This window comes from Ailuropoda melanoleuca, chromosome 12, assembly GCF_002007445.2.
Source record: "Ailuropoda melanoleuca isolate Jingjing chromosome 12, ASM200744v2, whole genome shotgun sequence".
Classification (NCBI taxonomy): Eukaryota; Metazoa; Chordata; class Mammalia; order Carnivora; family Ursidae; genus Ailuropoda; species Ailuropoda melanoleuca.
In genome coordinates, this window is record NC_048229.1 from 39,492,814 (window position 1) to 39,517,606 (window position 24,793).

Consider the following 24,793-nt stretch of genomic DNA (forward strand, 5'->3'; position numbering starts at 1 on the left):
ACTGAGCCACCCAGGTGCCCCCAAAACTTAAGTTGTTCTCATGAAAATGTATAGCATAGGAAAGTTTATGTTCCAAAATCAGTTTATCTGAAAAAGACAAGTTATATGAAGTATGTGCATATACCCTTATTTAACTAAAAGTTCTTAAAAATTTCGAAGCTCAAATGATGTCGCAAAGTATGTTAGAAATGTAAAGACAGACCATATAGTGCACACCATAACATGTAAAAATAAAACAAATTTGGATTATGCTGTCATTTTTAATTTTAATAAAATAGATAATTTCATATTACATAGAGAGCAAGTCCATCCACTCATCATTGATAAAATTTTAGAAATATTTTCTATAAAAAGTTTAGTACTTGATTGGGAATGAATCCATTAGAACATGATTTCTATAGGTACAGTGTTCCCATCCTCACCCCCATTCTTATTAATTTTGAGAAAATTTAAAAATACAGAAAAGTACAAAAAATAAGACAAGATATCCATATGCCACAATCCAGAATTATCCAGTATTTTGATATATTTACTTGCAGTCTTTTTACTTTTTAAGAGAAATGGATGTTTATATATAAAACTGAAGTCCCCTTTAAACAGTCCCCATCCCATCCCTCCCACACTCATCCCCTTCCCTTCTCCACTCTTCACAAGCAACCACTATTAAGAGTTTGGTCTTATCTTCCAATCCGTTTCAAAAACATTTTAAAAACATACATACATACATGTATCCATTACCGATACATAGTACTGAATTCTGTGAGAAAAATTTTAATTAAAATTTACAAAAATGTCATTGTAATATATGTGTTATTCTGCAACTTCATTTTCCCCCTTCAACATGATTTTTGAGATCTTTCTCTGTATTACATGTAGATCTCATTTGTTAAATTTTACAGATATACAGTATTTCATCATATGTATTTTCCATTTTGTTCCCGATGGGCATTTAAGTTGTTTCCAACTCATGGCTACTACAAATCATGCCACAGTAAATAGACTGGTATATATTTCCTAAGCATACAAACTCAGAGTTGCTAGGTATTCTTGAACTTGTTATAAGGAATGTTTCCCTACTCCCAAGGTCATAACCATTTCAGTATATAGCTTCTTCATATTCCTGTTTTCTCCTCTTGGATCTTACCTCGGTGTATAGTTCATGGTTTGTTTCTTTCTTGGAAAACAGATTACCTCCAAATCACTGTTTACACAGTCTCATTATCTTCTCTCCTCCTATTGCCATTTCTATCATACTCTAAATTCTAATAAATGCATAGGTGTTTCCAGAATCTCTTCTGTTCTGCTAAATCAATACAGAAGTCTCTTTCTTTCCAGTACTTACAACTTATTTATTACATTGGTGAAAATCTCCAGATTTATGCAGACAGCAATAAGAAGCATGTTTTCCATTCTCGATTTTAGTGGAAATGCATCTAAAGTTTCAGCATTACCCGCACCATCAGTTTTGTTGGGTGCAGGATTTTTATCATATAAATGTCTTTCTCTTCAGTATAAATTTCCTGGTGTCCAATAAGTTTTTCGCTTTTGTTTTCCTCATTTGTGATACTTTCCTTCAGCATGATTATTTCTGATGTGCTACGATGCTTAAATTCCTGATGAACGCTTTCCAATTTTTAAGACATTTACAAGGTTTTTAATGAGTATGAATTTTCTGATGTCTAATGTGGTGTGACTTCTGGCTAAAAGCTTTCCCACATTCACTACACTGATAAGGCTTCTTACCTGTGTGTATTCTCAAATGCAGAGCAAGGGTTGAGAACTGAGAGAAAGCTTTCCCACATTCATTACAACCATAGGGTTTCTCACCTGTATGGCTTCTCACATGCACTGTAAGAGATGAACTTTGAGAGAAGGCTTTTCCACATACATTGCATTCATAAGGTTTATCACCTGAATGAATTCTCACATGTACAATAAGTGATGTTCGTTGAGAGAAGGCTTTTCCACATTCATTACATTCATAGGGTTTCTCTCCAGTGTGAATGTTTTGATGTTTTATGAGGTACTTCTTCTGGCCAAAAGCTGTTCCACATTCACTACATTTAAAGGGTTTCTCTCCAATATGAATTTTTTCATGCTCAGTAAGGTTAGACTTGCCACTGAAGGTTTTTCCACATTCCTTACATACAAAAGGCTTCTCTCCCGTGTGAGTTCTCTGGTGTCTGATGAGGTTTGACTTCTGAATGAAAGCTTTCCCACAATCCTTACACTCAAAAGGTTTCTCTCCAGTGTGAATTTTCTGATGGGTAAGGAGGTTTTCCTTCTGGCTGAAGGATTTTCCACATTCATTACATTCAAAAAGCTTCTCTCCAGTATGGGTGTTCTGATGTTTAATGACATACTGCTTTTGGCTAAAGGCTTTTCCACATTCATTACATTCAAAAGGTTTCTCTCTATTATGAAAATGCTCATGCTCGGTGAGATTTGATTTGTGGCTGAAGACTTTCCCACATACCTTACAGGCAAAGGGGTTTTCCCCACTACAAATTCTCTGCTGACTGAGGTGTGACATCTGAATGGAAGCTTTCCCACATTCACAAGGTTTCTCTCCAGTATGAATTTTTTGATGAATGAGGATTTACTTTTGGCTGAAGGTATTTCCACATTTCTTACATTTGAAGGTGTATGTGTGCATGACCTTTCAAATGTAAACTAAGGGATAAAATTCAAGAGAAAACTTTATCATACACAGTACATTACAAGCTTTCTCTCCAAGTATAAATTTTCTAATGCTCAATAGGGTTTTGTTATATTCACTGGTTTCTCTCCAGTAAAAATTTTCTTCTGTTCAATGAGATCTGTCATCTACCTAAAGGCTCCTCAGTATTCCTTAGAAGAACAGGGTTTCTCTCCAGCCTGACTTCTGCATTTAATGAAGTGTGACATGTGAGTGGAAGTTTTCCCACATTCAGTAAATTCATAGGGTTTCTCTCAAGTATGAATGCTCTGTTTTTAGATGGGGTTCAAACTGTTTTAACTGAAGGCATTTCCACACTGATTTACACTTAAAGGGGGTAATTACCATAAAGAATAAGTTGTGGCAGGATTTCCAAACTAAATTAAATTGATGATGCTTTCCTACGCAACTTCTCTCATGATTTAAGTTGAAAAAGGTGTTGCCCTTAGAAGATATAATGTCTGAGATCAAAGGAAGTATTTTTCCAATTTTCTTATATTCACTTTTTTTTTTCTCAGTCTTTACTGGAGATGGATGCAATCTGCTTCCCAAGTCTTGTTGCCTCTCTATCTGCTCATCATCTTCTCAGGCTTCTTCTAAAATGGAGTACAAAGAATCATCATTTAAAGGCGTTAACGTATAAAGTGCTTAGTACTGTGGCTGACAAATGGTAAGCACTCGATTATGTTAGCTTTATGTTATCATTATTTATGAATTTCCCCATTATTAGTAATAAAATTTTGGATTGTGCTTTTGGGATGAACTCTGAAACCCCACCTCATAGTATGAAAAAGTCATCATGACCAATGTCACCAAATAACTTTTGAGAAGGAACTCTTGTGGAGGATATCTACATAGGAAATTAACATTCATGGGCACACAAAGCTTAAGGATTACTCTTGAAAAATAACCTTTCCCGTTTCTTAGTTCAGCAAATAAATGTAATAAACAACAAGGAATTAACAAGAAGGATAAAAAGATGACATAAAATTGAGAAAATCTCCCGGAATGTCTAAGTAAAGGAAAGGAATTAACCAACAACTGCTTCCTTCTAAAACCCCACTAAAAAGACAAGAAAAGGGAAAATGGTACAAGCTCAGAAGAAAAAATGGGTATGACTGGAGACTTCAATACACACAGACATTAACAAATTTTCTGATAACAGAAGAGCACACAAAAGATTTTCAACACAGCAGAGCTAAGGAAGTTTATGTATGTAAAGATACTGCAGAAGATGCCAGTGTCAAACCAATTTATGCCACAAAATATCAGAAAGACTAACAAAATGGAAGGAATCAAGTACCTCAAAAGAAGGAATGGTAGATAGGTAGAAGGAGGATAGATGAAAAAAAGATTATATAAGGTGCAGTTGGAGCACTACCCTCCAAATAGAACCACTCCTTTGTATGAAATGGAAATTATTCTTTGCAGAAATTTAATCAGAGAAAATCCACACTCAGGGACATCCAATAAGAGATGACAAGGGAGGGGCGCCTGGGTGGCGCAGTCGTTAAGCATCTGCCTTCAGCTCAGGGCGTGATCCCAGGGTCCTGGGATTAAGCCCCATGTTGGACTCCTCCACTGGGAGCCTGCTTCTTCCTCTCCCACTCCCCCTGCTTGTGTTCCCTCTCTTGCTGGCTGTCTCTCTCCATCAAATGAATAAATAAAATCTTACCAAAAAAAAAAAAAAAGATGACAAGGGAGAGGTGCTACACTGAAATCAATGGGATTAAATCTATATATAATATGGTAAGACCTCCAGGATAGTCTGTAGCTCATGCCAAAACAGGTTAACCATCAGGTATATATACCTGTAAGCAGGGTATGAAAGGCTCCTTCTCTGAAGAACCTGAAAAGCCTATGAAAAACCTCAGTAGGATACATACCCCTCCAAGATGATATCTGTCACCCGTACTCATTTTTTTTTTTTAAAGATTTTATTTATTTATTTGACAGAGATAGAGACAGCCCAGCGAGAGAGGGAACCCAAGCAGGGGGAGTGGGAGAGGAAGAAGCAGGCTCACAGCAGAGGAGCCTGATGTGGGGCTCGATCCCATAACGCTGGGAACACGCCCTGAGCCGAAGGCAGACGCTTAACCGCTGTGCCACCCAGGCACCCCACCCGTACTCATTTTGGTGGGGGGGGGGCAAAACAAAGGACTGGGCCACACCAAGGTTTGTGTGAGTAAAGCAGTATTATCATTCTGTGGAGACCCTGGTCCATAAGGCATTTTTCCTTTTTTTAAAAGATTTTATTTTTAAGTAATCTCTACACCCAGCGTGGGATTTGAACTCACAACCCGGAGATCAAAAGTCACATGCCCATCAACTGAGCCAGCCAGGCACCCCATGGCATTTTTTTTTTTAAAGATTTATTGAGAGAGAGAGAACGAATGGGAGGGGTCGATGGAGAGGGAGAGAGAATCTCAAGCAGACTGTCTGCTGAGCAAGGAGCCTGACAAGGGGCTCGATCTCACAACCTTGAGATCATGACCTGAGCCAAAATCAAGAGTCAGACGCTTAACCAACTGTGCCACCCAGGCAATCCCACCCCATGGCATTTTACTTTTGATTCACTGACGCCTACCAGATGACTAGAAGCAACCAGGCATGAAAGAGTTTATGATGACCTTTTAGTGAATCAGTCTTAAATATGACTGCAGCCTATATTTCACACACATTTGAGGAACCCCTACTAGTAAGAAAGACAGATCAACATCAAAAGAAAACATAAGGAAGTCTGAGGAATATAGGTAAGGAACAGTAAACAACAAAAACCTAAAACCAATCAGACAGAAGATATTTTATCAGTGAAACAACAACATGGTTCTGTAAGCAAAAAACAAAAAGTAATTTGAAATTAAGATGGGAAGTGGGAAGGTAGACTGTATTATCATGCACTAATAACAGGGTCATCTTCCTGCAGTAGGATTATAGTACTTCACCCTAGCAAACTCAAGACATGGCCAGCCACCCTGTTTGGCCAATGAAATATAAGCACAAGTGACAAGTATATTCCAGAAGAACCTTTAAGATGACAAATTCAGGGGCACCTGGCTGGCACAACTGGTGGAGCATGAGACTCTTGATCTTGGTGTTGTGAGTATGAGCCCCACATTGGGTCTACGTAGAGATTACTTAAAAATAGGGGCACCAGGTGGCTCAGTCAGTTAAGTGTTTGCCTTTGGCTCGGGTCATGATCCCAGGGTCCTGGGATTGAGCCCCACGTTGGATTCCCAGCCCGGGAGGGAGTCTGCTTTTCCCACTCCCTCTATCCCTGCTCATGCTCTCTCTCGCTCACTCTCAAACAAATAAAATCTTTCAAAAATAAGTAAATAAAAATACAGGGTGCCAGAACTAACCATATGATCCAGCAATTTCACTTCTGGTTATATATATCCAAAGAAAATAAAAACATTAAGTCAAAAAGATATATGTGCCCCATGTTCACTGCAGCATTATTTACAACAGCCGAGATACAGAAACAATCTAAATGTCCATCAACAGATGAACGAATAGAGAAATATGGTACATACATACAATGGAACATTATTCAGCCATAAAAAAGAACGAAACCTTGCTATGTGTGACAAGAATGGAACTTGAGGGTATTACAGTTAAGTGAAAGCAGTCAGTCAGAGAAAGATAAATAATGTATGATCTCATTATATGTGGAATCTTAAACAACAAATCAAGCTCATAGATAGGGAACATACTGATGGTTGCCAGAGGTGGGGGAGGGGTGTGGGCAAAATAGGTGAAAGGGGTCAAAGGTAAAATTTCCAGTTATAAAATAAGTCACGGGGATGTAATATACAGCATGGGAACTACAGTCAGTAATACCATATTGCATATTTGAAAGTTGCTAAGAGAGTAGTTCTTAAATGTTCTCATCGTAAGAAAAAAAGTTCTTTAACTATGTGTGTTGACAGATGCTAACTAAAGTTACTGCGGTGATTTTTTAATAATATATATACAAACATCAATTATGTTGCAGCGGGTGGGGGGGATGGGGTAATTGGGTGATGGGCATTTAGGAGGGCACCTGATGTAATGAGCACTGGGTGTTATTTGCAACTGATGAATCACTAAATTCTACCCCTGAAACTAATAATATACTATATGTTAACTAATTTGAATTTAAATAAAATCTTAGGAAAAAAGACGTACATCTTTTTTGTACATCTGAAACTAATATAAGTAAATTATACCTCAATAAATTTTTTAAAAGACAAATTCAGAGCATAAATCAAAGTACATATTAGCTAAGTGAAGCAAGTTCCAGAAAACAAAAGGAGAAAACTGATTAGAGGAAATTGTCAAAGAAAAACAAAACAAAAAAACTTCCTCTCCTGTAAGACATTAATCTCTAAACTTAAAAGGCCCACTTAATACCCTGCATGATGAATAAAAGATGCATACCTCCACAAATCACCATGACATTTCAAAAGAAAAAAATCAAGAGGCCTTAAAAACCCCTACTATATGTGTGTGTGTATAACCCAACTACACATTGATATGTATCACCCAAAGGAATAGGAATCAGAATGACATCAAATTTCTCAACAGAAACAAGAGAAGCTAGCAGACAAAATTCTGAGGAAAAATTCTAAGCTTAGCCTACCAATCTAATGGGACAAAGGCATTTTTCAGATATGCAAATGTTAAATTTTATCTAAATGCATCTTTCCTCTCAGGATGCTACTAGATGAGCTCCACCAAATTACTAGATAGAGAAGGTGATAAGAATCCAAGAAAGAGGGTATATGACATAGGGAAAACAAATGAAAAAAAGTCTTTGATAATGTTGATGAAAAAGAGCTAACTATCAGGTCAAAGTACAGCCAGTTCCGACTGGAGCAGGAGGACAAAATTCTACAGGTAAATCTTCACAGGAAAAAAAAATGGAAAGAAATTTCCCAATGCATTTGACCATGTGGAAACTAGTATTCAAAGGGCTTTTAACTATTCTAAGGTATCCAAGGGAGTCTGTGCTAAACACAGAAAGCCAAGCAAACAAACATATGAGAAATACAAATTCCATGAAAGAAGTATAATAAATAAAATTCTATATATCTACACATATACTTCTGTTGTACATGAAAGGATAATAGTTGTCTCAAAAAGATGTCTTAAATCATTTAAGTTGTGAACTAAACTAGTCACTTTTTTTAATGGAGCACCATTAATTTACTTCAATAAATTAGTAAGTGACTGCCTTACAAATGGTTATTCAGACTTGGGTATTATTTGGCAGGTACTTTCTTGAGACAGAATAAAGTGAGAATCATCAGATTTTATCTAAGAAAACAAAAAAATATAAAGCTTCAAATTCCATATTGCAGCTAATCCTAAAAAAATTATTTATCAGGTGTTAGTGTAGTACCAAAGAACATCCACGATTATCTGAAAAGGCTATTGAAATATTTCTCCCTTTCTAACTACATCTGTGTGAAGCCACAATTTTTTCATATACTTCAACCAAAATAACATGTTACAACAGCAGAAATGAGAAATCTAGCTGTCTTCTATTAAACCAGACATTAAAGATACTTAGAGATATGACAAACATTCTCTCTCTTCTGACTAAACTTTTTTCATCCTGGAAAATTATTTTTTTTTTAGAAGATTTGGTATTTATTTGTCAGAGAGAGACAGAGAGAAGGATAGAGAGCAAGAATGGGGGAGCGACAGGCAGAGGAAGAAGCAGGCTCCCCACTGAGCAAGGAGCCTGATGCAGGACTTGATCTCAGGGATCAAGACCCAAGCCGAAGGCAGACACTTAACCAACTGAGCCACCCAGGTGTCCCTGGAAAATTATTTTTATTAAGAAATATAATTTAGGGGGGCTCCTGGGTGGCACAGCGGTTGGGCTCCTGCCTTCGGCTCAGGGCGTGATCCCGGCGTTATGGGATCGAGCCCCACATCAGGCTCCTCTGCTATGAGCCTGCCTCTTCCTCTCCCACTCCCCCTGCTTGTGTTCCCTTTCTCGCTGGCTGTCTCTATCTCTGTTGAATAAATAAATAAAATCTTTAAAAAAAAAAAAAAAAAAAGAAATATAATTTAGGTTTACAAGTAATAGGATTATTTTTTTTAATAAGTACAGTTTTAAAAGTTTCTCAATTTTACTTTTAAATAAAGTAAATATCACTAAAGTCCACATAAAACAAAATGTCTCCATGTTTGTTTATATATTCCATTGTGGTAAAACCCATATAATACAAAATTTACCACTTATCATTTTTTTAAAAAAGCCAACCAGGCGCCCCTACTATTAACTAATTTTCTAATTTTTTGAAGTTGAGGTACAATTGACATAACACTATGCATTCTTTAGGCTCGGGTGTACAATCATAATGATTCGATATTTGTATATCCTGCAAAATGATCACAATAAGTCCAGTTAACATCTGTCACCATACATACAGATCTCTTTCTTGTTATGAAAACTTTTAAAATCCAGGTGGTCCTCAAGTTTTAAGAATGTAAAGGTGATTGCCAATGGGTACCAGGTTTCCTTTTGTGGCAATGAAAATGTTCTGGAATTAGTGGTGATGGTTGTACAACTTGTGAATATACCAAAAACCACTGACCTGTACACTCTAAAAGGATGCATTTTATGTTATGTGAATTATATCTCAATAAAACTGTCATTAAAAAAAAAACCCAAAGGTGAAAGTCTGAGAACTGATACTAAAAACACTTCTCACTACTCATTCAACAAATACCTTTTTCCTTCCTTACTTCATGTCGGGCACACTTCTAAGCTCTAGGGATAAACAGTATTAACCAAAACTGACAAAATTCCCTGTCCTTATTAAGATTACTCTCTAGTGGACAGATTAATAAAGGAGAAGGTTTGTTAAAAAGCTATGACTGCTATGGAAAAAAAACCAGAGAAGGGTAGAGTTTTAAAAAATTTCAGGTACAGTGGCCTCTGAGAAGGCAAGATTCGAGACATGAAAGAAGAAAGAGATCCTTACAGGCATCTGGAGGAAGAGCATTCTGAACAGAATTTAAAGAAATTCACTAGCCTTGAGGAAGAGCCTGTCAAGCATATTAATTGTGCAATCAATGAATCATAATTATGCATATTATGTTCCTCATGTCCTTCTTTGACTTAGCTTGACCCCTCCTGTTTTTTGACCATCTTAGAATCTACAGAACCTTCTGAGAGCAGCTCCAATAACATGCTCCTAAAGATTTCTCCAATCTTGTCTCTTAGTTATGAACATCTTTCCCTGAACTTCTAATTACAATCAGATTCACTTTTTCTAAAGTGTTTCACACTCGGTATCTTTAAACCAAATTTGTATATAGCTAAGTCTTAACATCCTAACTATAACTTGAGATGCTGGATTGTACTAATCACTCCACTCTTTTCTTTGAATGGCTGACAGTAGAAATTTTTTAAATGCTAGGAGCAATATCATGAGAGAAAAAAAGGAAGAGAGAACAATTTAGATTTTAAAGACTAAAAAGACAATAACCAAATCCAAAGTCTAAATCTTGACTGGATTCTGGCATTTTAAAAAAAGTTATACTCCACGCTGGGTGTGGAGTCTACTTAAAAAAAGAAATAAGAACAAAAATTTTTTTAAAGCTATAGAAAATATTCTGGAGATAACTGAGGAAATCTAAATATGGACAAATTATTACATATTAGGGCATTATAGCTAATTCATCTAAGGAGTGAGTAATGATATTTTGGTTATGTAGAGTGATGCCATTATTTTTAGAGAATGCATACTTAATTTTTTAGAGGCAAAGTGTCATGATGTTTCAGCACATAAAAATATGCATACACAAGGACAGAGACACATAAAACAGACATGGCAAAATAATTACTGAATCTACATAGTGGGTATATGGGAGAATGCTGTACTCTTCTTTCAGTTTTTAATATTTGAAAATGTTCATGGATAAAAAACTGAAAAAGAAGAACTGATCAATAACATTACTTCCACAACAATTCATAGATTAGTTAACAAGTATCTCATATTTAACCAAAACTGGAGACAGAAAGAACATGGGCCTTTTTTTCAACAGGTTATAATATAGACTCCAGATACCAAAATATAAAAGCACATAAGAAAGAATTTACTCAGGACTTTTGAATTTCCATGAAAATGTGAAACAGGATGGTCAAAGGGGAGATCAATACAAGAGGAACATGTTTAAACGCTAAGTAGGACCTGAATATGTAGAACATTTCATAAGCAAAAGCCAAGATTCAAAGTAGAAAACATGCTCACATTTATATTTATGGTTAATATGTCCTCTCTTGATAAGATTAAGGTGTATCTTTTTTTTTAAATTTTATTTATTTATTTGACAGAGAGAACACAAGCAGGGGGAATGGCAAGCAGAGGGAGAGGGAGAAGCAGACTCCCACCGAGTAAGGAGCGAGCCCAACGTGGGGCTCAATCCCAGACCCTGGGATCATGACCTGGGCTGAAGGCAGCCTATTAACCAACCAAGCCATCCAAGCGCCCCTAAGGTTTACCTTTTTAAAGGCTTGGCTGACCATATCTTAAGGACCATGAGAAAAATAATCCAGACATAGTATGAAATTGGTTTTACGTCATCTCTCTGGACCTGAAAATAATGAGCTGAAATCTCCAATTTGGGTATTATATTAATGACTTCACTGACACAAAAGAATGAAAGAAGTCAGACAGTTGTTTATCCTAGAAATAGGTAAAATTATAGTGGGTAAGACAGAAAGGCTGGAAAAATAAAAATTGATACTACAGAGTTACTTCTAACTTCAATGAGTGTTGGTCACCTGGGGTGGCTCAGTCAGTTAAGCATCCAGCTCTTGGTTTCGGCTCTAGTCATTATCTCACCACTGGGGGGATCAAGCCCCACCTTGGGCTCCATACTGAGCATGGAGTCGGCTTCAGATTCTTTCTCCCTCTCCCTCTGCTCCTCCCTACGTGCACGCAGGTGCACGCACACACACTCTCAAATAAAATCTTTTTAAAAATGAGTCTTCTCTGGGATTTAATTTATAAAGAAAAGGAGGAAAGGCAGAATGCAGTGTTCTAGGAGCCACCTCCAGTAAGAGGAAAAAGGGGAAAAAAATAAAAGCAAAAGACAAGAAAACACTTAGAAAGATAAAGCAACATTTCAGGTCATCAAGGCACCAATCAAGCAGAAGGGCAGAGAATTCCTACAGAGGTGATTCACATGACATAAATAGATCCTGTCTTCTAAAATGGTAAAATAGAACATCTCTGCCCACTTTCCACATCTGTGAAGGATAAAGAATAACAGGAAAAAAAAAAGGGGGGGGACTGCATTGTTGAGAAGAGTACGAAGTAGCTATAATTCTAATGTCTAATGAGGATTGCTAGCAAGCAGCTGCCATTGCTATTTTTAGGAAGAGTTCTCAGGCACAATGCTCTCCGAAAACATAAGGCACAGCCTCACGGGGCAAATCATCATCTCCTTGTTTTTACCAACAGAATCCAGGAATGTAGGCTGGATACAGAACACTTGGTGGACCCACCAGCATCCCTAAATGGTAGGAAAAGTAGGACTGAGCAAGGAAATACAGAGATACCAACAGTGAATAAAACGGCTTATTAGTACGGCAGAACAGAAGGTCACAACTTTCTATCTCCCTAAATTCCTGACTTGTGTATCTAACTGACCATGTGAATATGCACTTAAATGATCCGTAGACATATCACCATCACAGGTCCAAAACAAATCTCTTGCTCTATCTCCCCAAATTCCTTAAGTCTTCCTAGCTCAGGAAATGTTAACTCATTCTCTTCTAGTTAAAACCCTGGAGTTACCAGTGTGATTCCTCTTCCTCTTTTAAACAATACAACCTAAAAAAAATAAATAAATAAAAATAAACAACACAATCTATCAGCCAATCCTGTCAGCTATTTCTTTAAAATACCTTAAAGATCTGGGGTACTGGGTGGCTCAGTGTCTGCCTCCAGCTCAGGTCATGATCCCACAGTCCTGAGATCAAGCCCTATTATCGGGCTCCCTGCTTTTCTCTCTTTGCCCCTCCCCCTGCTCATGATCTCTCTCTTGCTTTCTCTCTCAAATACATAAAATCTTTAAAAATAAAATAACAATAATTAAATAAAATATCTTAAGAATCTGACTTGTCATTAGCTCAACTACTACCATTTTCTTACCTAGATTACTGCAATAGCCTCTGATTAATCTCCTAGCCTTGGCCCCCTATACCTTATTTTCTATACAGCAGCCAAAATATAATTCTGATCTTATCACTCCTCTGCTCAAAACCCTTTGATGGTCTCCCAAATCACTTAGAATAAAGGCCAAAGTCTCTGATTTGGCCTGTTACCTAACCAAACCTATTGTTTTTCCCTTTTGCTCATTCTGCGCCAGCCTACCCTGCCCTGATCAATATTTCTAAAACGGCAAGCCATAGCCTCAGGGCTTTTAGTACTTTTCATTCCCTCTGGCTGAATGCTCTTACATCAAATACTACAAACCTCACTTGCACATGCTTCAGATCTTTTTTTTCAAATGTCTTCCTTTTAGTGAAACCTTTCCCTGACCAACTGATTTAAAATTACAACCGCCAACTGGCCTTCCCTACGCTGGTTTTCCTTGCTTTAATTTTTCTCCATAGCACTACCACCATCTGATAGAATATGTATTTTTACTTATTTACTCACAGCGTGTCTTCCTCAGGGAGGAATTTTTGAAAACTCTGATCAAGGACATCTCCTTAGAAACTGAAATGGTGCCTAATAATATCATTCAATAAATACTTGTCAACTATATGAATATACCATGTTGATAGAAATGTAAATTGGTTTACTACTTTTGAGAACATGCTTATTTCTGTCAAATCTATAAACAAACATAACTGACTCAGCATTTCCACTTACGATAAATTACTACATAGCTGTATCTACATTAGCTCTGCAAAGCAATATAAATAAGTAGATATGCACTTCTGTGTTCAAAAGCATACATCTGGAAACAACCTAAATGTCTATAAATAGGAGACAGGTTAAATAAAATGTGTTGGTGAGAGTCTCTCCCAGAAAACAAAAACAAACAAAAATAACTATGGACGCAATATAATACATACTACCATTTATATGAAAAGGAAAACTAAGGGCTTACATACATGTATTTTCATATTTCCAGCACAGATATATAATATATGCTGGTTTATTCACAGATGACCTCAAGAAGGCTACATGAGAAACTCTTAAAAATGACTATATCTTTGAAAAAAATTTATAGGACTGAAGGTAAGAGGGGACTTTTTCACGGTATACCTTGATGTTCAAAAATTTTACAAGCTCATGTTATTGTATTAAAAACCAAATACAGATTCATAACATATAAATGCACACACACACAGCAGAAAGGGGAACTGATTTCTAAGGCAACAACTTCTGAAAGAGGTATATGGGGATGGAAGAGAAAGGGAGGCAGGAGTTTGTTGATGTGTAATGGGGGAGAAGGTGGATGACAACAGGGAGCATGATTACAGATGTAAAAGATAATTCAGAGGCATTTCAACACTGAAAGGATGAAAGGTGGTGGCAAGTAATAAAAAAGGAACCTGAATGTCGGAAAATATATAAAGACTTAAGACCTATAAAAGACAACGCATGAGGAAAAAAGTCTATACACAGTGGGAGGCAGGAGACTGAGGGTATCAATGAAAGAGAGAACAATCACACAGAGGCAGTACAAATAAAGTGTGAAGTGCTGACATCCAGAATGGAGATAAGAAGGGCATCTAAAAAATCTGATTAAATAATACAATACTGAAGCAGAAAAAATGACGACTATAAATGTAATTCACGTATCTAAAGAATTCATAGCAAGTAAATACTCCCAAGTGTAGGGCCTGTAAGAAAATATCCTTGAGTATTTCAAAGGTGTCAATGCTGCCTGAACAACTGTGACCTGCCCTGCCATTCACTCACCTGAACAAATTTCCTTTCCACTTCGTTCTTCACCATCCACAGTATCTTCTTTTTCCAACAGAGGATCACATACAGTTTGGTCAGGTTATAACCTGCTTTTGGGGAAATGACACAGCACTATTAATGCTGGGGACCAAAGTACCATCCTAGAACTCAGGCTGATGAGCCCTGGGGCCTCCAGGCCTTCTGAATGATGAAGAAGGTGCAGTTTCCAGGTGCACAAGGAAGCAGTCCTGTGAAAAAGAATGAAGTAATGACCTTTTGCCTTAGAGATTAGAGCATACACAATTATAATAAGCAAAGGGACTAAGATGATCTGAAACCTGAATTTCAGAGCCATGCTCATTAAACCATTTAAGTATCCACACATCCAGAAATGGGGTAAAAAAGAGAACCATTTCTCAGAATTTCACTTACATATGAAAGCTGTTCATACCCTACATGACTGGTTGCTACCGTTTTGTACCACCACATTCCTACATAGGTTCCTATTCCTACATAGGGCCCATGGCCCTTATTCCTGGGTGAATTTAATAGTCATATCTATGACAATAGCAGTAGATGCCTATCAGAACTAAGTCACCAGGACACAATGTATAGGAAACTGTTCTTACAGTATTCAGGAATAAAGCTGCAAAAAGTTTTCCTGGAGTCCTAATATTTACTTTGTATTATAATCTGATTAAAACCATGCATTAGAAATGTTCTGTAAATATAAGTTCATCCATTCATTCAAAAAACATTTTTAAGGACATTATTGGGACAACTGACAAAATTTGAATATGGATTTTGCATTAAATAATAGCAATGTGTCAATGTTAAAAATTCTCTTATTTTGGTTACTGTACTATGGTTATGAAAAACAATGTCCTTGTTCTTAGAAAATTCATGCTTAAGTACTTATAAAGGAAGCATATATGCAACTCAGTCTCAAATGGTTCAAAAAAATTATACACACAAATACCTGGACAAAGAGAAAAGGAAAAATAAAGCAAAAAAACAAAACATAAATGGTAAATTTGGATAAAGGATATACAGGACTTTCTGAACTAATCCAACTTTTCTACAAAGTTGAAATCATATATATAAAAAAAAAAAGCAAAATCCTAAAAACTTGAGTTACTACTTATACACATATACACTATCTACTGTGTATGTTGAAAAACCTTGGTCACCAATTTTTGTGCTGGGGTGGGGCAGAGATGGAAGGCTTAGAACATAGTTTAAACAGTAATGTACACAGAAATAGGAGAGGTTGAGTTGGCTGAAGACAATCTGCAGGCAAAAGGAGATGAAGTTTGATATTCTGGACATCCAATGTGTAAGGTTTCTGAGCAACATGCAGGCAGGTATATCCATTAGGTAACTGCACATATTCATAAGGAGCTCAGAATAGGCCTAGGAAGGAAACGGGAATTTACCAGCTGTGAGAATACCAGCTGTGAGAGAGAATACCAGCTGTGAGAATACCAGCGCTGCTGAAGACCTAGGTGTAATGTGACTGACTGCTTAGAGAATATACATAGTATATAAAGAAGACAGTCAAAGACAGAAACCCAGGAACACCCAAGAGTCAAAGACGCAAGGAAAGGTTTCAAAGGAGCATGGTGGCTGCTTAGTTTTGAATCTTTCAAGTACTTCTGAAAACTATACAAAATATCAAGACTAATGGGGGTGGTGGGTAGCCAATCCATACTCCATGATCTTTCATAAAACTAGTAGAGAGAACATGTTCACTTTGAATTATATTAACTGTAGCCCCAAACACCCAAAATAGCAGATACCGTGCAGGAACCACAACAGTATGGTAGGTACAACAAGAATGACTACACAACGCTAAGAAGTCTTTGAAACAACAGATCTCAGAAATAATTAGCAAATATTCATTCTCAGAATGACAGTGAGTGAGAACAGCTGCAACTCAGTCTAATAATGAACAACAAAACTAGGGACCAAAAAACCCCTCCCAAACTCTATGTACCAAAGGCAGACCCAAACAAGAATAAAATGATTGAGGAACTGAGTGAAGAAAAGATCACTCAAAAGGAGAGAATGCAAAGAAAACAAAATAAGAATGGACATCTTGGGGCACCTGGCTAGCTCAGTTGGTACAGCATGTGACACCTGATTTCGAGGTTTTGAGTTCATTCCCCATGCTGGGTGTAGAGATTACTTAGAAATAAAATCTTAGGACGCCTGGGTGGCTCAGTCTTTAAGCGTTTGCCTTGGCTCAGGTCATGATCCCAGCGTTCTGGGATTGAGCCCAGCATCCCTGCTCAGCAGGAAGCCTGCTTCTCCCTCTCTCACTCCCCTTGCTTGTGTTCCCTCTCTCGCAGCCCCTCTCTCTGTCAAATAAATAAATAAAATCTTTTTTAAAAAAATAAAATCTTAAAAAAGAAGAACGGGCATCTTACTGGACATCTTATTTTGTTCTGCCTGAACATTTTTTTTTTAAAGACTGCAGTATTAGAGTTTGGGGGGATTTTTGTTTTCATGATTTTTGTTTTCCTTTATTAATGTGATCTTTCCTGGTGTTTCATCTGAGGCACGGCAGTTGCCTCAGCTTTAAAACTTTTTGTTTCTACTCACATCCCCAAAGTCGCAGACAGCATGGGTAATGTATATATAGATAATCATAATCTATATCTGACCACAAAAGCCAACATCTTATCCAATGCAAAAACAAACACTGGAGGAGCTTCTATTATATTCTAATAAAAATAAGGATGCCCACTGTCTCAAGTATTATATAATTATAAGCAGTAATTCAATAAGTTAAGCTGGAAATAAAATTAACTTATAGAAATCAACGACTTTCTCATATACCACAACAATGACTCCATTTACAACAGCAATAGAAAAGATAAAGTGCCTAGAAATAAACTTAGTAAGAAGGTCTAAAACCTGTATGAAAAAAAAAATTTAGGGCGCCTGGGTGGCACAGCGGTTAAGCGTCTGCCTTCAGCTCAGGGCGTGATCCTGGCGTTATGGGATCAAGCCCCACATCAGGCTCCTCCTGCTATGAGCCTGCTTCTTCCTCTCCCACTCCCCCTGCCTGTGTTCCCTCTCTCGCTGGCTGTCTCTATCTCTGTCAATTAAATAAATAAAATCTTTAAAAAAAATTTTTTTTAAACACTCCGGAGGACCCAAAAAGAAACTGGAACATATAAAACACATATCACGTACATGGACAGTATTTAACATCATAAAGATCTAATGTCCCTTTCTCCTAAGTTATTGTATAAATTTAGCGCAATACCAATAAAAATAAGCTTTCCCCCCCTAGAGCTAGATAAGTTAACTCTAAAGTTTACACAGAAAAATAAATAAGCAAGGGGACTCCTGGGTGGCTCAGTCAGTTGAGTGTCTTACTCTTGATTTTGGCTCAGGCATGCATGATCTCAGGGTTCTGAGACTGGGCTCCGCACTCAGCGGGGAGTCTGCTTGGGATTCTCTACCCCCCCCACCCCCTGGAAGCACGCACATGTGAGCACGCTCTCTCTCTCAAATAAATAAAATCTTAAAAAGAAAAAAAAGGGAAAAGAAAGAATAGCTAGGAAACTCTGAAAAGAACAAGCAATAAGAGACTAGCTACACCAAAATTATAAAGCTTCAATAATAAAAAGATAAATATTGGTATATGACTACAGAATGGAAGATGGATGAGACTATGAAGTCCAGAAATAGACCAAATACATGTGATAATGTATTATATGATCAAAATGGAATTTTAAAATAGTAAACTTAAAAAAACAAAATAGTAAACTTAAGACCTTTTAATAAATGGAGTTAGAGGAATTGGGTAGCCAACTGGAAAAAGATATACCTGGATGCACGCCTAATATCATACACCAGGATAAACTCTAAATGGACTAACATATAAATATAAAAATGAAACACTATAAAAATTATAAGATTTGAAAGTACTGGTGAAGGCTTTCTGACTATAAATGAAAAGACTGATAAAGCTAACTACATGGGGGGGGGAACCCTCTGATGCAACAGAATTTTTAAAAAGAGGGGTGCTTGGTTGGCTCAGTCAGAAGAGCACGCAACTCTATAATCTCCCAGCTTGTGAGTTCAATCCTCATATTGCGTGCAGACATTACTTAAAAATAAATTCTTTAAACAAATCTTAAATTTAAAAAATAAAAGAGGGGCGCCTGGGTGGCACAGCGGTTAAGCGCCTGCCTTCGGCTCAGGGCGTGATCCCGGCGTTATGGGATCGAGCCCCACGTCAGGCTCCTCTGCTATGAGCCTGCTTCTTCCTCTCCCTCTCCCCCTGCTTGTGTTCCCTCTCTCGCTGGCTGTCTCTATTTCTGTTGAATAAATAATAAAAAAAAAAATCTTTAAAAAAATAAAATAAAAAAATAAAAAATAAAAGAAGGAAATGAACAATGTCAAAACAAATTTTTTAAACTTGAAAAAAAAATTGCAACTAATTTACATAGGGCTAACTTTTCTAACGTACAGCTACTAGAAGAAAATGGGACCCCCACAGAAAAATGAGGAAAAGGATATGAACAGACAGTTCCCAGGTAAATACACAAAGCCCTTAAACATATGGAAGATAATCAACCTCCTTCATAAGAGATGTAAATAAGACCTACACTGAGATACCAATTTTCACTTATGCCTTTGGCAAAAAATAAAATAGTAACACTACACTCTAATGGTAAGGCTCTAGCAGAGAAGGTGCTCTTATACATTGCTAGTAGAGTGTTAAGTACCTAGCTATATGGGCAATTCCACTTATGGCACTCTACTTCAGAGATACTCCTGCATAAGTCCAAAATGATGCAAGTAAAAAATTATTCATTACTGCAATTAGCAACAGCAAAAGATTGAAAACAACCCAAATGTCCAACAACAGATGTCTAACAACTGAATCAACTATGGTAAACATACACAATGGCATCTTATTTATACAGCAGTTAAAAAGAAGAGAATAATAATGATTAAAGAGACCTCCAGGACACATGGAAAGAAACTATACTTGTTTGGGACAAAGAAGAATGTGCTGGGGGAGGGAAGCAGCATGAGATGAGGTATCACTGTGAGATGTATTTTGTTGTTGTTGTTGTATCACATAAATATATAGTTACTTTAATTTTTTTTAATTTTTAGTTTTTTGGGTTTTTTGCAAGATTTTTAATTTTTTAAAAGTAATCTCTATATTCAGTGTGGGGCTTGAACTACCAACCCCGAGATAAAGACCCGCACGCTCTACTAACTAAGCCAGCCAGGTGCCCCCATTAGTTTTTAAATAATCAGATTCATTTCTCAAAAAGCAGTCCCTGAACTTAAAAACAAATTGAAACAAATGAATGCAACTGAATATTAACTTGAGTAACAAAGTTCCCCAAAGAAAGTTAAACTTTAGAACAGAGAATTGACTATATACATCGTGAGTGGGATGCATTCTAGGGACAAAATAGCTACAAAAAAATTTTTCATGTGATAAAGTATGTTCATGGTCACTACTAATACCAGTAATGTTACTGTGAAACCATTTTCCTTATATTGAAAGATAAAACAAAGAAAATAAGCATGTATGTTAACATGTTTCAAAATTTTTACTATAAAATACCATTAGGAACTAATTATTAGGTAAAAATATCATAAAATTTAAACTGAATTAGAAATACTTATATGAACTCATGATTTTTAAAAATGGATCTTCTAGCTTTATCACTAAAATGCCTTGAAACAAAATCACCCCTGCAGCAAAGAGACCATCAGTCCCAGATCTTGCGCTCTAATGACATCCTCCAATAAAAGGAACTAGAGCTCCTTGGGAGAAATGGCCAATTCCAAGTCTAAGAGGGAAGGCACAAGGTGGGCCTGGAGTGCAAGAAATTTTCAAATTAAATGGCAAGTCAAAACGAAACAGAAGTCAGCTTGGAGGAATGGCCACCAGCTAAAATTGTGCTATTATGAGTATCGGAAAGAAAACTAATTGCAGTTACTAGAACACAACTTTATAATGATGCTTACAAGTCACAAAAATTTGAAACAATTTGGGGTTCACAATCAAATAAATGTAAACAGAATTTTAAAAACTAGGAAATCATCACTTTCCAACCACTAAAGAAACTGATTTAGCCAAGGATTATTTATCAGGGTTGAAACCATCCATTAAATCAATGGGGAATGAACATTCATATGGTACCAAAATAAATCCATATGGATTTCATTTTGGTTGAAATGGGAAAAATAAAATCACTAATGATGGACCAGTCATATTGTATGTCTCTTCTGATGTTATGCAATTTGAAGATCATCGCTGATGTACTCTAGCCAAAAGTAAGTCACAATTGGGATTTTTAAAATACATCATCAGAGGTTCTGAATTACAATCATGAGAAAGTAACCACCACAGAAATCAAAGAACATTCTCATGAAAAAGATAACGATGGGTTTCTAAATTAGATGAATGTAACCTGAACACAAAAATCTAACTTCCTCATTCCAGTTATAAAAGGAAATGTCAAAAAAAAGTTTACACATGGAAATAAAAAAAGAACATCTATATATATCTGAATCTTTCAGATATTTCTACCAGAAATAGTAAAAAGGGCTGTACTATTTCTAAGGAACTATATTTTGCAGATAGTAATAATACTGTTATTATCACTTATTGAGTATTTACTACAAACCAGGCACTATTCTTTAGAATTTAGAACTCCTTAATCTACACAACCACCCACACAGTGAATCAGATACTATTATTTTTTCTGTATTAGTAAATGAGAAACAAGCAAAGGTTTAAGTACACTAAGGTACAAAGTGGCAGAGGAAGGAGTCAACGGCAGTCTGGCTCCATGGCCTATGTCCTCCATAAAAACATAAAAAAGAGAAAAACAAAACAAAACAAAAAGAAAAAAAAAACTTTAACTTTTAAATATTAAATTCATAGACTTAGAAAACCAACATAAAAAGTTATTTGCTGGGGCAGCTGGGTAGCTCAAGTCATGATCCCAGGGTTCTGGGATGGAGCCCCAGGTCGTGCTCCCTTCTCAGCAGGGAGTCTGCTTCTCCCTCTCCTTCTGTCCCTACCCCCACTCATGCTCTCTCTCAAATAAATAAAATCTTTAAAAAAAAAAAAAAAGTATTTGCCTTTGCCCCACCTATCCCAGTACCACTACCCAAACAGAGATAGCCACTTGTATTAGTTTCTTGTCTATCTTTTGAGTTTCCTAATGGAAACAAATACAAACATATATTATTTCTGCCCCTTCTAACTTCAGATGAAGCGTATCATACATTTGGCATCTTGCTTTTTTCACTGAACAAAACATTTTAGAGTTATTTCAGTGTCAATATACAGAAAGCTTCTTCCTCATTCTTTTGTATACCTGTGTATTATTCTGTTGTATAGATGGACCTAATTTTATCAAACCAATCTCCTAGTGATGGCTAATCTTTTCCTGTACATACTAAACACTGCTGCAGGCGCGCGGGGGTGGCTCAGTTGTTAAGCGTCTGCCTTTGGCTCAGGGCGTGATCCCAGAGTCCTGCGATCAAGCCCCACATCAGGCTCCTCCGCTGGGAGCCTGCTTCTTCCTCTCCCACTCCCCCTGCCTGTGTTCCCTCTCTCTAGCTGTCTCTCTCTCTCTCCGGCAAGTAAATAAATAAAATCTTTAGGGGCGCCTGGGTGGCACAGCGGTTAAGCGTCTGCCTTCGGCTCAGGGCGTGATCCCGGCGTTATGGGATGGAGCCCTACATCAGGCTCCTACGCTATGAGCCTGCTTCTTCCTCTCCCACTCCCCCTGCTTGTGTTCCCTCTCTCGCTGGCTGTCTCTATCTCTGTCAAATAAATAAATAAAAATCTTTAAATAAATAAATAAAATCTTTAATTAATAAATAAATAAACACTGCTGCAACGAGCAACCTCATACCTGTATCATTTCATGCAAATGCAAGTACATTTGTAGGATTAATTTCCAGATGTGAAATAGCTGCATCAAAAAGAAAATACATTTGTAATTATAGATGTTGCCAAATTTCCCTTCAATGGCCTGCTTCATGCTAACACCAATACGATTTTAATTTATGAGGATTTGTATTTTAAAATACGTTACCACTAGATGGATGGATCTAGAGAGTATAATGCTAAGCAAAATCAGTCAGTCAGAGAAAGAAAAATACCATATGATTTCACTCCTGTGGAATTTAAGAATCAAAACAAACGAACAAAGGGGGAAAAAAGATACAAACGAAAAAAACGGACTCTTAACTACAGCGAACAAACAGATGGTTACCAGAGGGGAGGTGGGTGGGTGGGGGGATGGGTGAAACAACTGAAAGGGATTAAGAGTACACTCGTCTTGATGAGCACTGAATAATATATAGAATTGTTAAATCACTATATTGTACACTTGAAACATATAACACTGTATGTTAACTACATTGGAATTGAAATTTAAAAAAAAATACATTAGGGCTGGGCACCGACCTGCCCACACCCCAGCTGCTTTTCTTTTTCGGAGTTTTACCAGCTATTCTAGTTTATTTTTCCATATTAAGTGCAGAATCGGCTTATTCAATTCCCCCACTACCCCCCAAAAAACTGTAGCTACTTTTATTAGGATCACACTGAATTAATAAATTTACTTAAATCTGCACACGTTTTACGACGTCTTCCTATTGAAAAATATGGTCTATCTATTTGATAATATCTCACGTTATGCCTCTCAGCACTAAGTTCTTTTCTAATAGTTTTGCATACTGTTTCTCATTTTTTTATTGCTATTATAATTACTTTTCTTCTGTTATGTCTTCTAACTGGCTGCTATTTGAAGACTGTTGATTTGTAAATATTAAATTGGTACCCAATTACTTTAGCTCTTATTTAAAATTCTGTTAGGGATGACTGTGGGGATTCCTTAGAAAAAGCATCTTTGCAGACAGGAGTAACGGTCTTTATTTCTTCACAAAATCCATTCAACCTGGGAACACCTCGATTCACTTAGGAGTCAGACACGTAAAATCTAGGTCAGACTAATAAACATTGCAAAAACTAAATTTTCTTGAAACAATGAGAATAACCGTGCCTAACCTAGAACTCCAAACCCTTGACTCTAATCCTGGGCTTCCTGTGCTATATGACGCTGTTGCTCAAAGTGCAACGTCAATATTTAATCTAGGGCTTAACAGCAGCCCTATTAAAATACCCTGTACGGCAATTTGAGATCGTCTGAAGCTCCCCCACCAACAAAAAGTGCCTTCGAAATAGTCCCGCTTGCTTAAAAAAGAAGAAACGACGGTGATCTGCATTCTACTCCAATTAAAAGTAAATCCGTTTTTATATAAAAATTCACTTTTAAATCATTTATCACTTAGTTTTTTTTTTTCCCCTTCAAATATTCAAATGAAAAACACTTAACGAAGATGGCACCGTTATTACCAGCACTTTCGACAAGGGAAGTGCGGCTCGGATATTATTACCTCAATGCTGGTCTCCTGCATCTTCCTCTCAGATGCAGCCATACACAATCCTGCGCCCACAGTTTCTCACTCAATAATCCCAACATCCAGTCAAATTTGCGGACAAACTCAGGGTCACACACGCTCGAACCCGCCTCAGAAACCTCCACCCCCACCCCACACGTAGGCCAGAAGCTCTTAAACCCACTCCTCATCCCCGCGTCGCGCCCCAAGAGATCCAGAATCCTCCCCTCCAACCTCTCCGACCCGACCGGCCCAAGACGCCCACATCCCACCTCCTACTTTCGCGCCACGTGGACCCAGGGGCCGGACTGACCCGCGGACAAAGACCAAAATGTCCACTCGGCGCGCTGCGCTTGCGCACTCCGAGGGCGAGCGAGCACTCCCAGAAGTCTCCGCGACGCGGCCCGCACGGTCACCGTGGCCAGGCCCAGGCTGGTATTTGATTACCTTCTGTCAACAACAACGCGGCTTTTCCGGCCTTGAACTACATTTCCCTTAAGGCTTTGCAGGTCAGCACTCTGTCTCTCACGAACTTGGCTGCCTCTTCCAGTGGTTATGGGGCTCTCAGGGTGAGTCGTCCTGCTTTAGAAGAAAATCAGCTCAAGCCTGGTGGGGGGTTTGGAGCAGGGGCTCCGTCTTTGAAGCTCCCCCGGGCGCAGTGTCAAACGACCAAACTCAGGCTGTGAAGTACGAG

At 37.5% G+C, this 24,793-nt stretch overlaps 1 protein-coding gene across 11 annotated transcripts; it reads right to left on the reverse strand.

Moving 5' to 3' along the window:
* Positions 1-246: 246 nt before the first annotated feature.
* On the reverse strand, positions 247-24,684 carry ZNF146 (zinc finger protein 146). Of its 11 annotated transcripts, XM_019801460.2 has the most exons (4): positions 24,372-24,463; positions 22,548-22,607; positions 14,647-14,879; positions 247-3,294 (listed from the first exon to the last, which is right to left on the reverse strand). In XM_019801460.2, the coding sequence occupies exon 4, from the start codon at positions 2,531-2,533 to the stop codon at positions 1,655-1,657; it is 879 nt and encodes a 292-aa protein (XP_019657019.1). In that variant the 5' UTR covers positions 2,534-3,294; positions 14,647-14,879; positions 22,548-22,607; positions 24,372-24,463; the 3' UTR covers positions 247-1,654. The 11 variants fall into 11 exon arrangements, with proteins under 11 accessions (XP_019657019.1, XP_011225432.1, XP_011225427.1 ...); XM_011227130.3 differs by lacking the exons at positions 22,548-22,607; positions 24,372-24,463 and adding an exon at positions 24,547-24,684 and having other exon boundaries at positions 14,647-14,741; XM_011227125.3 differs by lacking the exons at positions 22,548-22,607; positions 24,372-24,463 and adding an exon at positions 24,547-24,684.
* Positions 24,685-24,793: the final 109 nt, after the last annotated feature.

What these genes read in the sequence shown, in the direction of transcription:
- ZNF146 (XM_011227130.3), bottom strand. Translation starts at nt 2,533, where the DNA reads ATGTCACACCTCAGTCAGCAGAGAATTTGTAGTGGGGAAAACCCCTTT.